The 16,048-nt window shown below is 35.6% G+C and overlaps 1 protein-coding gene and 1 long non-coding RNA gene across 5 annotated transcripts; one reads left to right on the top strand and one right to left on the bottom strand.

Annotated features, from left to right (window-relative positions):
• On the top strand, positions 1 to 2,432 carry LOC148862891 (protein RICE SALT SENSITIVE 3-like). Its single transcript, XM_088980403.1, has 7 exons — positions 1 to 575; positions 734 to 787; positions 881 to 1,054; positions 1,158 to 1,263; positions 1,415 to 1,456; positions 1,565 to 1,621; positions 1,804 to 2,432. Exons 1-7 carry the CDS (start codon positions 439 to 441, stop codon positions 2,287 to 2,289), a joined length of 1,056 nt encoding a protein of 351 aa, XP_088836529.1. The 5' UTR covers positions 1 to 438; the 3' UTR covers positions 2,290 to 2,432.
• A 1,339-nt stretch (positions 2,433 to 3,771) lies between these two features.
• On the bottom strand, positions 3,772 to 14,477 carry LOC148862890 (uncharacterized). Of its 4 annotated transcripts, XR_016109554.1 has the most exons (5): positions 14,193 to 14,414; positions 13,073 to 13,132; positions 12,816 to 12,895; positions 4,458 to 4,683; positions 3,772 to 4,227 (listed from the first exon to the last, which is right to left on the bottom strand). It is a non-coding gene; the product is annotated as an uncharacterized LOC148862890 (long non-coding RNA). The 4 variants fall into 4 exon arrangements; XR_016109555.1 differs by lacking the exon at positions 3,772 to 4,227 and having other exon boundaries at positions 4,312 to 4,683; positions 14,203 to 14,477; XR_016109553.1 differs by lacking the exon at positions 3,772 to 4,227 and having other exon boundaries at positions 4,312 to 4,683; positions 14,193 to 14,431.
• Positions 14,478 to 16,048: the final 1,571 nt, after the last annotated feature.

Raw genomic sequence — 16,048 nt, 5'->3', positions numbered from 1 at the left:
AAAGGAAATAAGGCATTGAGGTTAGAGAGAGAGAGAGAGAGAGAGAGAGAAAGATGGGTTTTCAGGAAACTGAGTGAGAATGGTGCAACATTGCATTAAAAGGAGGCTAGGTCTTACTGATAATTAATAATTGGGATTAGGAAATGAAAAAAAAAAAAGAAAAGCAGATGAACAGTTTCTGAATGGTTGGTGATTGAAAAAGAGATCGTTGGGAAATGGGAACCGGGAAGAAATGGTTGGTCTTATCAGATCATATTGGTAAATTTTAAAGAATGATTAAATACTGTTTCAGAGAGGGAGATTTGGGGAGGAGTATAAATGTGAGCTGTTCTTGTGGATTGGCCTTTCCATGGAAGGATAGGATTTTGGGTTTTTCCATCCCATCGCGAGAGAGAAAGAGAGAGAAAAGAAAGAGAGTCAGTTCCAGTTTCGAAGGTTATGGAGGAAAATCTCAATCCATTAGCTGTTACTCATCTCCTTCAATGCACCTTGAGGAGCCTGTGTATCCATGAAAACTCTCAATGGGTCTATGCTGTTTTCTGGAGGATCTTGCCTAGAAACTACCCACCGCCCAAGTGAGGATAAAAGCAAAAAAAAAAAAAAAATCGAAATAGAAAAAAAATCCCAATAGATCATTTAGTAAAGGGAAAACTATTCTTATTTATGCGTAGATGAATGACAATGTCCTTTTTTTTCTTTAGTGATCTAATGTCAACTTATTTACTTCCAACAGATGGGATATTCAAGGAGGAGCCTTTGATAGGTCAAGAGGAAACAGGAGGAACTGGTATTATTTTAGTTTTACGATACTCCCTGGATCATAGTTTTTGTATGTACTATTTAGCCATATTGCACCATGATCGCTCTTCGCGTATGGTAGGATATTGGTATGGGAAGATGGCTTCTGCAACTTTGCTGCTTCAATGGCCGAAATCGATTCCGGCGATTGCCCAGGTTCATCGGTGTATGGAAATTGCGAATTCTCACACTTTAAAGGCCTGCAACCAGAGCTTTTCTTCAAGATGTCCCATGAAATATATAATTATGGAGAAGGGTAAGTAAGAGCCACTATGTCTTGTGTAGATAAGATTCAGTAGCTCTCGAAGTGATGATCTAATGTCGTCGAATATTTATTTTTTTCATTTTTGGGTGGGCAGTTTGATTGGAAAAGTGGCGGCAGATCACAGTCATAAATGGGTATTTAAGGAACCAAGTGATCAAGAAATCAACTTCTTGTCTGCATGGAATAACCCAGGAGATTCAGTATGTAATTGATATTTCTGATCATTCTTGACAAAATATATTTCATAGTTCACGTATACCCACATGATTTGGATCTGTATTTCGTCTGGAGAAATCTCCCAGCTGGCCTGTCTTTTATGCTGATCTTTTTTTTTTTTTTTTTAATTTTCAGCATCCAAGGACATGGGAAGCTCAGTTCCAGTCTGGTATTAAGGTACTTCATATTACAAACATCACTCCCTCCTTTTGTCGCTCTATAGCTACAGGCTCCTAAGAATTGAGAGGTTTTTTCCTCTAATTTGCTTCTTCATGTATCTTCCAGACCATCGCTTTGATTGCAGTTAGAGAAGGTGTAGTTCAATTAGGAGCTCTTCACAAGGTTCTCTCTCTCTCTCTCTCTCTCTCCCTCTCTCTCTCTCTCTCCATAAACATGCACACAAACAGATGCACTCAGTGTTAATCATGTGCGGTAAGCAAGACTAGCTAGCTTAAAGTTTTAAAGCACTACTGTGTTCCTACTAGCTAACAGTCTCACTTCTGTTCTCACTCGTGGCACTCAAGGTGATGGAAGACTTAAGCTATGTCGTCTTACTGCGAAAAAAGTTCAGTTATCTGGAGAGCATTCCTGGTGTTCTCTTGCCACACCCATCATCTTCACCATTCCCCTTCAAAGTTGACGGTGCACCCGATAGTTTGTCTTTCCGTGCAACACTGGCTTCCCCAGCAATGACAACGACGACGACCACCGAATTCTACAATCAGTTCGGCCAGCCAGTAAAGATTATTCCATCAATGAGCAGCCTTGAAGCACTTCTCTCAAAGCTCCCGTCCGTTGTGCCCACACCGTCCCCATCCTCATCTGGGTATAACTCAGGACCGCAGCTTTTATCATCTCACAGGCCATTGGGAATGATGGGCATGGAGAAGGTGGCCAAGGAGGAGATAGACGATGAATATGGACACGATAAGTACTTGGGTGAGAGTAGCAGTACCGTGTCGTATCAACATCACGCTTATCATTATTATCAGCACCAACAGCAGACCTAACAAACATCTCTGAGCCAATTCTTAAATTAATAATTTATGTAGCTCGTACATTTCAGTCTAATATGCTTCTTTAGCTTTCCTTTGTAGTTCAACCCTCTCTTCTCAATTACATAATGAATTATGCGAGACTCATCTCTGTAGAAGAATCCATTCTTTTCTTATGGCTTATTTTTTGGGGGAAAAAGTGAGGAGGGGATTGGGGGATACTTGACAGGATACTTTTTTTTTTTGTCTTGGGTATTAAGGTTTGAAATGGAATGAAAACTCTCCGACGTCAATGCACAAAATGGGATTTGGAGCCTGCCCAACCTCAGTGAGATGGATACATCTGATTGTGAGTTTCTGCTTTTCCCTTTTCTGGGGTAGCAGATGAGATGGGATTCGCTGTAGGATTCTTTTTGAATATTTAATCCAAAATATATAAATGCATGTTTGGATCCAAACACCAAGTATGAACAAATAATTTGAAGAGCAAAAGTAATTAGCTCTCATGATCCCCTTGTATTCGCTTCATTAAATCTTGATGGAGTAAGCTCGGACATCAAATTGGAAAAATTTGGTATTAGAGAATGACTACCAAACATCACATGATTTACTAATTAGTTGCATTGGATGCAATTAATCGGTTCCTCTTCGAGCTGTAGATCTAGAATATAAATTCAACAGAATACAGATATATATGATGATGGAAGGCAGTTTTATTAGATGTTTTTCTACCATTCGTGAAGATGCAAAGCCATGTGGATGGCTTAAATTTAAAGAATCGCTTTAGAACATCAAGGAAAACCTGCTCAAAACCAATTCAGGATGTGGTTGAAATTGCCCTCCCTAAATGTGCACGGAACTTACTTTTAAGCAAGCGAATATTAGAAGCCTCAGTTTCTGCCTCAAAAGAGCAAAATTTCCAATCCCTCACACATTTTTCCAATTCCAATAAACAAATGCCTTTTTTTTTGAAAGTTGAAATACTGAAATCCAATGAGAAGTTGCTTCTTCCTCCCTGAAGGGTGTATTAATGCTCTTTAGGCTCAATTTGGAAGGAGTACAAATGCAAATATATAGAGTGCAAAACTATGTATTTTGTATGTATTTGTACTGTTCATATTTGTATTTGTATTCCTTCCAAACTGAGCCTTAATGGTCCGCTTTATCTGACCTCTGATGCACACTCACCTGTGCATAATTGGACGATATTAGACATGATGTCATTCTTTTCATGTTAGACTTGGAAGTAAGACTGTAATGGAATCAATCTTTAATTGAATAGTTTGGGTCCAAATTTGATTCCAATTGAGTTCGAATCTTAAGGTTAGTTCGATTATTTATTCAAACTCGAGCTCAACTAAATAAAAAATTTGACTCAAAAGCTCATTAGTCTTGTTTGATTAACACACAAATAAAAAAACTAGAGTTCGAATTGAATTCAAATTCGAGCCTAACAGTATTTTAGTTAAACTGAGCCAAGACATACAGAAGTTCGGCTTGGATTGAATCACCCCTACTTGGAAGGACATGTTCATTAAGCATATAGCACATGAATCCTTGAACAAAGGATCAATAAGTATTGGGCAACACAGTAGTACAGCACCAGCTATATCATTTTCAATTAGTTCGCTAGGTGCAGCATGATAACTAATAACCACTGTTGTACGAGGGCAGCACTACCAAACACCCACCCCTCTGGCACTGGCAGGGAAAAAAGAAAAAAAAAAAAGAAGAGAAAAGAAAACCTTGAAGAACAAAAAAATATCATTTTGCTTACATATGCGTGTGTTGCATTTATCCACTCTTTTAGGTAGAAATCCAGGGTTTTTTTTTTCAGACAACAGTTGCACTCCTTGCTTTTTAAGGTGGTATTTGAAGAAAACCCATCATCTTCCGGTTGCTTTTTTCTGAAGTTCCCACTGTACCGCAGACTTCTGATTTAAAGCTAGTTGTCTGAAACAAATGTTGGGAGGTGCATAAGTTTCACAGTTTGTCAAACGGACCCTAACAGTGGACTCAGACACATCCAGTCGATCATTTCCTCCAAGTAGGTACCAATGCATTGAGGTAACTCTAATAATCATCTTGTCGGTGACACTCTTAAAATATCAATAATGTCTGACTAATAACCAACAGATCAAACCATAGATATAGCCAATCATGATATAATATAATAAACTAACATTTCTGAATGGCTGAGAGAGTGCAAGATGAACTTGTACAGCATTTTGTTCCTTCTCGCTAACACCCGGTATAGTTGCACTGCACCAACTGAGCTTCTTGTACCAGAGAGGACAACTGAATGAGTTGCAGGACCAATGCAGATATGAAAGATTCGTAAATTAATCATAAAGTTAATTTGGCAAGATAGCACAAGGTTCTCCACTGGTACCAATGGCAGAACTGCAACTGAAAAAAACAAGTATAAGAAAAAACATGTGAAGGCACTCCATAAAGAATGATAAAAGATAATGGAGTGATTTATATGAGCAGTTCAATTTCCAGCCCCTATAGTACTGCCATTAATGGTTGTGGTAAAAGATGATCTGATGCTAGGTTATATCCTGAATTAAAGAGCTATTAATGGCACATAATGCCCAATCATGCCCAAACCATTTTGTTTTGACAATAAAATTGAAGATTATAAGGTTAAGGGTCAGAACCCATATAATAAGAACTACAGAAATCTCAGTAGCGAGGTACCCTTGTTCTCAGCATGTTGGGCAACAACCTTTCTTGCAGTAACTGACCTTTTCACATAAAAATTAAAGTTCAGTAATGGCATGCTATGACCCATCACTAAATACATATGTTGTCTCGTCTCTCTCAATGAGAATGCCAAAGACACTCTTACATCTATATACCCTTCCACAAAGCAATGGTTATTCAAACAGAATCATGAACTTGTATTTCCAACACACAGAATAGTTCTCAATGAGAGATTTTGGATCACCTCCTATGTTTTAGTTAAGCTTCTACATTTTAACACTTAAGTAGCATCTCAAAGATATAAAAAAATGTCATTTAATACCTCCCTATTTCATATTTTTAAGGGTGGGAAAGCCCTTAACTAATCACACAATGCTGTATCAGACAGTATAACCTATAAATCCATCATCATACATACAGAGCACAAAAATCAAAACAATCTGGAAAAAAGAATTTAATTTGAAACCTCCACTTCAAAGAATTGTTAAAGCTGGATAACTTATTAGATTAGATTATTTGATTGAATACTGCAGTTTGCATCTGGAAACTTTTGGCTATTTCACTAGTCCATCAAATGCCACTGAAGACTGAAATATTTCAAAATATCTAGTTGTTATCTATGTAAGGAGCAACATTTCTTGAACTCTGTCTATGTACCATTCCATACTTGCATGCCAGACACATCCTGATGCTTTAATCTATACAAATATTTAATTTTCCGAATATCCTAAGTAATGTATTGTATTAATAACCAAAAAGAAAGCTAAACTTTTACAATCCTTCTATACATGTATGCCATGTATTTCCATTCTGTAAATCAACCTTTACAATTCCGTTAGCAAGATATCTTTTGATCAAAACATCCTTGTCAGATCTGCATAAGAGTGTCAAAAAACTGATTATAAGCCAGGCCTCTAAACTCCTTATTCGCTGCACACCAAAGCTTCCTTTTGATACTCCCTATCAAATCTGAAGGAATACTTGCTGGATTTTTCAAATGTCACAGCATTTCTATCCTTCCATATGCACCAAAACACTGCCAATGTAATCAACCCCCATATCACCCTCCCCTTTTGCTCAAACCATGGATCTGCCAACCCAAAAGAAAACCTTGAATGGACTGAGGGAAGCACCCAGTCCACCCGAAAGTATTCAGAACAGTCCTCCACACTTCTGTTGCATGTGGGCAATGAAAAAAAATGTCATTTGCAGATTCCAGCATCTTTGTGCAAAATACACATCCCACCTGATCCACATCATTCCCCTGCTTAAGAGTTTGTCATGAGATAAGCACTTTCCTAGTACTGCAGTCCAGACAATAAACTTGATCTTTGAAGTAGCACCAGAAGACCAAATTCTATTTGCTGGAAACTCATAGTTTACCTCTTGAAAGAGATTATTGTAGAATGACTTTACAATGAAAGCCCCACTTTTCTCCCACCACCATCTACTCGAATCCAGGTGTCCCACTTCAGGTGGAATGCTCTGAATTCTTTTCTGCAATTAGAACACTAGGTCACAGGCTGCACTACCTGTCAATCCAAAATCAAATTCTATCCCCTTTACGAACCTTATACTAAATTCCCCTATTAGACGCTGGATAAACCTTTTCAATGCCCTTCCAAATAGAAGTCCCATAGGTCTGGATATTGTTTCTGGATTCTCACCCCATCTCCTTAATCTCAAATTTTGCAGTTCAGGTTTTCTTAGGTTGAAATAATTGTAACTGTAACTGCAATTCAGGTTTTCGTAGGTTGACATAATAGACAAAAAAAACTTATTTTTTTTCTATATATTAGTTGCTTTTCAACTGACTTTTATACCATGCATATAATTTTTTTGCACATAAATAATCTGATTCTATTTGCATTCTTAAGTTATGTTATAAAAATTTCTGATATTTCCAATGTATGCAATCAACCATATCTGCAATTCAGCTTTTCTCAAGATGATGTATCAGATTCTGTTCAGTATTAGACACTGAGACACAGGTACTGGCTCCTTCATTTTGATACTCACCAAATAGAAATACTTACAGTGTTAGAATCTGCTTCATTTTAGAAAGTGGAATACTAATATCACATGCTTTATGATTGTGTAGCACTTACAATACCCCCTACATAAGACACCTGTCCTGCCTGGAAAGGGAGGGTGAGGGAGTCCTTGGTATTGTTGAACTAGAGAGGACAAACATCTTATTTAGGAGGTGTTGTAAGGGCTAAACGCTCCATGGGTGTGTATGATTAGCATTTCTGTTTTATAAATTGAAACTTGAATACATCCAATGTGTGATCAAGTGTCTCTTTAACCTGACACTATTGATTTCTAGTGCATAATTATTACTTTTGAGTACTAGCTTTTTTGTTGCTCCTCTTTTATTGCTGATGCTACTTATATTGGATATTAATAGCGCAAAACACAGATTTTTAAATATATGTTAGGCAGAGGTACAATGCCTTTTTTTTTTTTTTAGAAAAGGCAACTTTCATTAAAAGAAAGGGGAGGGATATACAGGATAAATAAGAGATACATCAATCAGGAACTAAACAAAAACCAAAAAGCCTTCCCTACTCATTAAAAAGGAAGCTCTATATTGCTGTACAAAAAATCCCTGCCCACCCCAGATTTAGCAAGAGCATCTGCTATTGAGTTCAAATTCCTTGGAATCCACCTGAAGACACAGTGAAGCTGCAATTGGATAACCCTGATTTCATTGACTTGATGAGAGAATCTCCAAGGTCCCTCCTCCTGATTTAACATCCAGCTTATTACCACCTTTGAATCTCCTTCCACCACCACTGAAGAAATATTCAGGGATTTTACGCACCTCAGCCCCATCAGTAAGGCCTGCACCTCAGCTTCAACAGCTTCAGCCTCTTCAATGGGTCCACTATAGGCCCAAACTTGAGTTCCTAATTAAGTGAGAGTTCTGCCACCTATTCCTGCCTGACCTCTGTGGTTAAGTCTACTTAAGCAACTGCCATCAAACTGGAGAACAAAATCTGTAGGGGGTTTCGGGGTCACAGGAACTGTGTGAGCTCTATCTAAACTCGAGGAACTCAGAACAAGCCCCAAATTTCTTTCTACGTCTCCCATAGAAATGCCCCTGGACATACTAGAAACCTTCATCCAGGAGTTAATGCGAAAAAGCACCCTTCCTTTTAACTCATCCAGGGAAGAGTATTTTATCTTCAAAAATTCTTTTGTCGCACTCCTCCCAAATGCACCAGAAAACTGCATGCATGATCGCCTTTCCATAGAGAGCACCTCTTTTACTTGACGTACATCCAGGCCATTGTAAAAGAAGGTCAGACACTGAGTTAGGAGAGGTCCAGTGAAATCTGCCTCTGTAGAAGGTGTCCAAAAAGAATTGCCACAGGCTTCTGGCTACTTCACAGTTAATCAGAAGGTGGCCACAAGACTCCCCATCTTTCATACACATATAACACAGATATGAGGAGCCACATAAAGGTGTCCTTTTCTCTTTCTTAAAATCATATCACAAGTATTAATCTTCCACAAGAAGCCTCCCAAACAAAGAAGCAAATTCTGGGGGGGAAAGCAGAAAGCCAAATCTTCCTATGAGGGGAAGGGGAGTTAGTTGTCCCAGAAGTCAACACATTATAGAAGGATTTTGAAGTTTCTACTTAGCATAGTTTTAAATATAGCATGCTTGCCTAACCGGAAATTAAAGACTTTATGTCCAATGTGCAGTGTGCCTATGTACCAATATCCATACCCAGTTGGTTGACCCATCTTAGTGAGTCCATGCAACCCAAGATTTTTGGTAGAACCATTTATCATTTAAAAAGTAAACGGTTGAGGAACAATTTTTTGTTTTATGTGCAATAATAGAAAAGATGTTGTACATATATTGATATCTTGCAAAATTGCTGAATTTATTTTTAACTAATTCTTTTCTCTGTTTAGAAAACCAGTTTTCAGGCCTATTTGTCCCCGTGAGGTATTTATTCTTTGCTTGGCCATTTTTTTAGGTAATAAGAAGGAAACACTTTTTCGGGGCACTCTTCAGTGTGTTGGGAATTTAGAGAGAGAGAGATAGATAGATAGATAGATAGATAGAGAGAGAGAGAGAGAGAGAGAGAGAGAGAGAAGAATTTTGATAAAAAGCATGAGAGCAAAAGGTTATATGCTAATATTGGAAATCTTATTTTGCATTGGGTGATGGCCCACCCAAATTTTGAAGATGTGTGTGCTTTTCATCTTCTTAAGTTTCTACTTTGAGTGATCTCAACATTCTTAGTATAGTTTTTACAATATATATATATATATATATCTTAAAAGATAGAACATAAAGGAGTATTGAGAAAAATGCTTAAAAAAATCCTTGGTGCTCTTATATAGCAAACCCTAACCCCACAAACAACACATCTTAATTACAAATTACAATTAAAGAGGAAACAACAAGAATACCAAGAGAAATGACAATTGATCAAACTTCCAAACTAAGAACCTCAATTATCTTCCATCTATTTGATTTTCTGACCTGATCCTTATAAACTTTTACTTTATGATATAATCTTTTTTATATTTTAATTATATTCTCTTTAATTTATTATGAAAAGGATTTTGGATAAACAGATCTGGTTCTTACAGTTATGAAAATGTGACATTATTAGAGTGGAGTGGTGAAACAGGATTCTTGTTGTACCCTCTAATGGAACAACGCTCTAATGAGTTGTTGAGAAAGATTGGATTTCTATGCATACCCAAACCAAGGCTCTTTAACATGGATTTTACGCATAAAAACCATACATAATACTTACATATAAAATACAGAGAAGAAAACACACAATTCAAAACTTATCACAGTCTGAACAATCTAAGTGACACATGTAAGTAGGAATTTATCATGTTGTCAACATTTTAAGTTACATTAATACAGGAGCTTAAAGCTTTTATCATAATATGTAATGACAAGTGCATGCATAGAATTTTCTCTTCTTTCTTTTATTTCCCTTTTTCTTTGGGTGTTAGTAAGCAATTCAAAATTTGTACCTATTTTTGAATTTTTTTATCCATTGTATCAACATCAGCATAATAACAAGTTTGATGCATCTGATTCTAACCTATGGGAACATAAAAGGAAATAACATTGAGATTACCATGGTTTTTTTTTATCGTGTCAATACTAAGAAAAAAACAAAAAAAAAAAAAATAATGACTTTGAAAAAACCAAAATTCTGCACCCATTATCCAACTAATATCTAAATTTGGGTGAAGCAAGCCCAGGAATCTCAGAAAAAACACTAAAGATTCTACGATACCCTAATACCTGTACATGCCTAGTGTACCAGATACTTATCAGATACAATACTGGATATTGCATGGATATTTTTGAAGTACTCAATAGCATTACCACTGTTAAAATATGTAAAATAGTATATTAACAAATTATTCTATAAAAACATGAGCATATGTCAGAAATTTAATTAAATTTGGAAAGCCATAGTCTTGAGAAATGACATTTAGCTTCAAAAGCTAGATATAAACACATGATATAAGCACATAACATGGGATAACTGTACTTGTATCTTTGTCTAGAATTTTAGAAAATGGACAGTCATATCCATGTTTCCCATAATGGCTAAGATTTCAAAGAATTATGGGATCAAGAAAACTGAACCTTAGAGAAATCATCCAGAGTGCTGCACTTGATAGAACTAACGTTTCAATATTAAATCCAAATGGTTGTAATAAAGTTGAGTTTAAGAAGGTATATATAATTAGTATTTAACCAGACAATGTGTTCAAAAGGGAAACAAAATGGACATATAGGTAAATATCAAAAGTCAAATAGATAGTAATAAGGCAACTAATAAAGGTCACATAATTGAGTCAAACAAAAAACCGATTCTACACAAGCGATGCAAATGACAGAGATTCCATAACCATGCTATTTGACTTCATCCAACTTCAGTGTAGTCAAAGAAAATCTGCTTGACATAGTATTTCCACAGATCCAGGAATTTGTTGGCCATCCACTGGGTTTACTAAAGTATATGAGCATAACCCCAATTGGTTTTCATAAAAATTAAGGAAGTACCAATGAAATTACAGCAAACAACTGATCAACTGGAATCCAAACAGTGAAAAATCCCTTGCATAAAATACAGAAAGCTATTCCATCTTAGGGGCATACAGTCCCATATGTAAGGGTAGAAGAAAGATAGGAAGATTTTAAAGGAACTTCAGCTTTCAGAACCACCAAGTAACCACTTCGGGATTCAGATGGAACATGTAACAGGAGTAAGCCTTTCCCAAAAAGTTTTACTTGGAAGTTGGATAATGATAAGAAGAAAAATTGCACCACCAAATCCTTATTGCTCCTCTCTAAATTTCAGATACCAATCTATCAACAAGGTCATGGTTTACTAACTACCTCCTTTCACATTTTCATCTAAATCTGCCCATATAATCCTCAAGATAATAATATTTCTTGCTCAAGAATAATTTAATAATAATTCTTGCTTAATAATCTTTGCATTTTTTGGTCACTGTAACTAAAATTCTCTTTGTACCCAGAATCTGGTCTAAATGTGCTGATATAGTTTTACAGCAATAAATTGCATTGCCCTCTTCAAACTAGAAGTCATGGACAGATAAGTAGTCCAGATCAATCCAAATATGAACTGCTACTTAAAGATTTTTATCTTGGTCTAGATGATTGTTAGCCTCTAGTCTGAACATATTGTTCAACAAGGTTGCTAGGTTTGCTAACTAGACCATAGATTCACTTGTTAGAAGCAATCTCGGGAAGAAAGTTGTTTTCTAGGTCTCCTTGCCAGATCAGTCGCCTTATGTTTTCTTTTTTCTTTTTTTGATAATAAAAGGAAAGGTTTTATTAAAAATAAAAGAAGAGTTGAATACATCCACAAGAGGTGCCAAGACAACACCTCCAACACCAAACTACAAGACTAGTCAAAAGAAAACACATATTTGAAACTCAACCAAGGTTCCAAGCTCCCAACATTCTCCCCAAACTCTGAACAATTTGAAAAGCAAAATCACCTTCCTCCTAATATCAACTCCAAATCCCCCACAAACCCCCTTAAATCTGCAGTTAATTCCCCCTCAAAATCTTCTTCCTGTCCTTTCTCACTCCAAGCCTCTCCCCCTTCCCCTAATGGTTTTTTCTCCAAATTCTCTTCTTTCCTTCTCTTCTCGAACTCTTCAAAGGCTCTTCTGACAAAAGCTTCTCTGCCCACAAAAGAAAAACCCAAAAGCCTGCCAATCTTCACTTCCTTATCAACAAATGTATTCAGAACCATAGTGTATTTTTTTTCCTGGCATTCCTTTGTTTTAAGGCATTGATAGACTTCTTTCCTCTTTTCATATTAGCAAAAACACCAGTATCTTCTCTCTTAATAAATTTTCTTAGCAAAAGAAAAAAACGAGTCTAGATGACCTCGCTCTCTTCTTCCTTCTTTTACTTCATTATACATGGGCCACTTCTTTTTGTGGGACCTACTATGTATGGATATTGTAATCCCATGTGGACCATGATATATAAATGGACCAACTATCATGCATTTCAATGTTTTCCTTAGAAAAGAGAAATGATGATAAATATCACAAAGTTGGATGGGGTTCCTGTTTAGAATCTGTACATGGTTCTTTCTGAAGCTGTTCATCAATTTGCTATTGTTGATAGACCAGACCAATGCACTGTAGCGGTAATGCAGTATATATCAAATAAAAAGTTATAGTTGGAAGCTCTTGTGTGAGTGTAGGCAGTATATATCAAATAAAAAGTTATGTGCATGAATGTATGCATGTGTATGTGTGCATATATTACAGCTGAAACTTACATGTCACATTGGCTTCACAAGGTAAGTGAAATATTTGTCAAATAAACACCAATCTTACTTCATTAATGCAGATCAAATTCCTGGGACAGAATCAGTAAGATGGAATTAAACAAAGATAAGGCAGTACCAACGGATACCCCCCCCCCCCCACACACACACACAAAAAAAAAGAAAAAAAAAAAAACAGAGGAAATAAAATTGTTGTCCACAGCTCCACATGTTAAAACAGTTAAGGAGTAACTATGCTATGTCATTACCTTTCCTCTAGTGGTACAAGGCCCAAGCACAACGTGTTACTCCATCTCAAGAGGCTGCCACTAAAAGATTCACATCAATTAAGCCATGAATCACCAGTCATGATAAATAAAGCTATGAAACTAACTTCCAAAACATGTGGAATTGGAAGGTATGAAATTATTCAGCAGATGTGGCATTTAATTTATCCAAGAATGTAAATTCTAACAGATGTGGCAATTATACCAGACACCAAGTAGGGAAATGTAATTCCTAATCAACTTCTCCAAGAATGTGGGAACCAGAATCAAAAAATGCACCCCAATTGGTCAGTGTCAAACACAAAACATTTCAGTCCAATCTCCCTCCAGTGATATCATAGACATTTCCATCTACCTCTGCCATGAGGAAATTCAATTGCATTTCAACAAAAGCAATTCGTAGCATAGTTGCATTTCCGATTCTGATATAAGGTGCAGTCTCATTCTTTGTCCCATAAGCAGCAATGGAGCATCCCTAAATAATTCCTGAATTTTGTATCCTTGTGGAAAATCCAGGGTTCCTTGCAAAGGGGGGCACATATTATGGAATACTTCACCCTTCTCCATAGACTGGACTTATAGACATACCACAACTGTGTTTTTAGGCATTTATCTTTTACTTTATTGTTCTTAACTGTATGCTGAAAAGTTAGAAACGAATATCTGGATGATTCTAAGAGGTTCAACTTCATTATTTCAGGAATCAATTACTTATTATTCGTTATATGCTGCAAATGGCTTCTTCCTCAATGCATAGATGTAGCCGAGGATATCCCTTGTTTTTGCTTTTCTTGATGTAAATGTACCAACACAGACACGTAAGAGAAAATAATGGAAATTCAAAATTACTTTGAGCCCATATTCATAGGTGATAAAATGAATGGATGATTTGGACCAACTGGGAAAAAACTATAGATTAAAGCTCATCTTGTTGAGAACATGCATAAGAAGGAAAAAAAAATCAATAATTGGACTATAAGACCAACACAATTTCAAGCTAAGAAAACATTTACTTTAACTTCAACAAACACAAGCACGAAAGCAGCAACTGCATCAAAAAGTATAAAAAATGGTGAGGAACAATGCACCCAACAAAAACTACCTATATATACCCTGCAGTTAAGTTGGAACTTCAAATGCAATTGCATGAGCATGAGAAGCTCTAAAGGTGTAAGGAAGGAGCATATTAGCAGAGCAAGAGAGAACCCATCGTGTGAGGAAGCTGAAGCCTGAAGAGGGCCGACTCGCGAGCGTTGAGCCGATGATGCCGATACCCAGAAAGCATCAACCATCACAGAATGTAACCCCTATGCTGTTTTGAACCGGCGATCGACTTTGTGCGTTGTGCCCACAAAATGTTTATGGATTAGAAAAAGTAAACTGGGCCGAGAAACCAGCCCACAACGAAAGGTGCCCATTTGCTTCAAATATTTTCCATTTTAGCTAATACTTTTTTTTTTTTTTTTTTTTTTTTTGCGGGGGGTGATAGTACTTGATTCTGTTTTTAAGTTTTGAGAAATGGATAAAACAGAGAAGAACAGCATATGTTTGAGTGAAAATTGTCTTGATTATTGTTGCGTTTGGGCTGAAAATGGAAATGCCAACCTTACTTCAAAGAATGGAATTCGTTTTTGAACACTTCAATTCATATCATACGGGAACGTCAATATAAAGGTTTTCTCTTTGCTACTTAATAGCAAAACTAAGCCACACAAGTTTGGCTGTAGCAGAGACCCATGCGACGACGGGAAATCTGAAGCATTGAATAATTTTATTTATTATTAATTAATTGATAAATTAATAATCAAAATTTATTGTTAATTAATTAAAGTATTCAAAGTTATTGTTAATATTTAAAATTTTAATAATTATATTTTCGTTTAACATTGATTTATAGAAAATAATTATTGTTAATTTAATATGAACAAATATTTTTAATAAATTTAATTTTATTAATCATTTGTAGCAATTTTAATAATTGTTATTATTTTCATTATTTTTAAATGAATTTTTGATTGACTTTAAATAAATAAAAATAATTATAAAATCTAACATTTTTATTAATTTCACTAATAATTAACAATTAATATGAATTGAAACGAGGTAGGGTACCACATCCCTAGCCCCACCCTGTAGTCAAGACACTCCACCCCATCTCTGCCCTATCCCTAGTGTTAGGCAAGTCACTCACTCCCCATTAGGGACAAGAAATCATTGAATTTCCCCGTCTCATCCTCAGCGTTGGGTTAGTTCAGGGCAAGGCACCTACTCCACATCAAGCATGGGGAACCCTTGAATTCCACCCCCCATCCCTAGTGTCAAGCAAGTTCAAGGCAGGAAGGCAGGACACCCATTCCCTGTCAACCCAATAATCATTTTGATGAACAAAATGATCAAAAAGGATATATTGAGTATTAGTAACATGGTAAATTTTGATACACTAAATTGTCTTTAATTTTCAAAAATGTAATTTTATGAAAATTTTGGAAAATTATTACATTTGTATTTTTTTAAATAGTTTACTTATAGAATTACACTAATTTATCTTATATTTTCTAATATAAGCTAATCAATAAACTTCATTTTTACAATATTATACTAATTATCTTAATAAATTGTGTAATTATTGGTTCAAATTACAACTTTCCCTTTCCCATACTCATTTATCTTTAATAATTTACAATGAAAATTACATAAATTTTCAATAGTTTTCCAAAATCTATTAAATGTAATAAATTTTCCTAAAATTTCCAAAATATTCCAATAATTATTTAATACATTTTGAATAAACTTTCAATATATATATATATATATATATATATATATATATATATATATATATATATATATATATATCTTTTAATTTCTAAGATGCTATTTTATGAAATTTTATTACATTTGTGTAATTATGAAGATTTATTGAAAATTATTTTAAATTGTTATTAAATGTTTATTTTT

Source organism: Nelumbo lutea, chromosome 3 (assembly GCF_056320005.1).
Source record: "Nelumbo lutea isolate HS-2025 chromosome 3, American lotus-T2T, whole genome shotgun sequence".
Lineage (NCBI taxonomy): Eukaryota > Viridiplantae > Streptophyta > Magnoliopsida > Proteales > Nelumbonaceae > Nelumbo > Nelumbo lutea.
The sequence above is the reverse complement of the archived record's forward strand: the minus strand, read 5'-3'. Positions and strand labels throughout refer to the sequence as shown.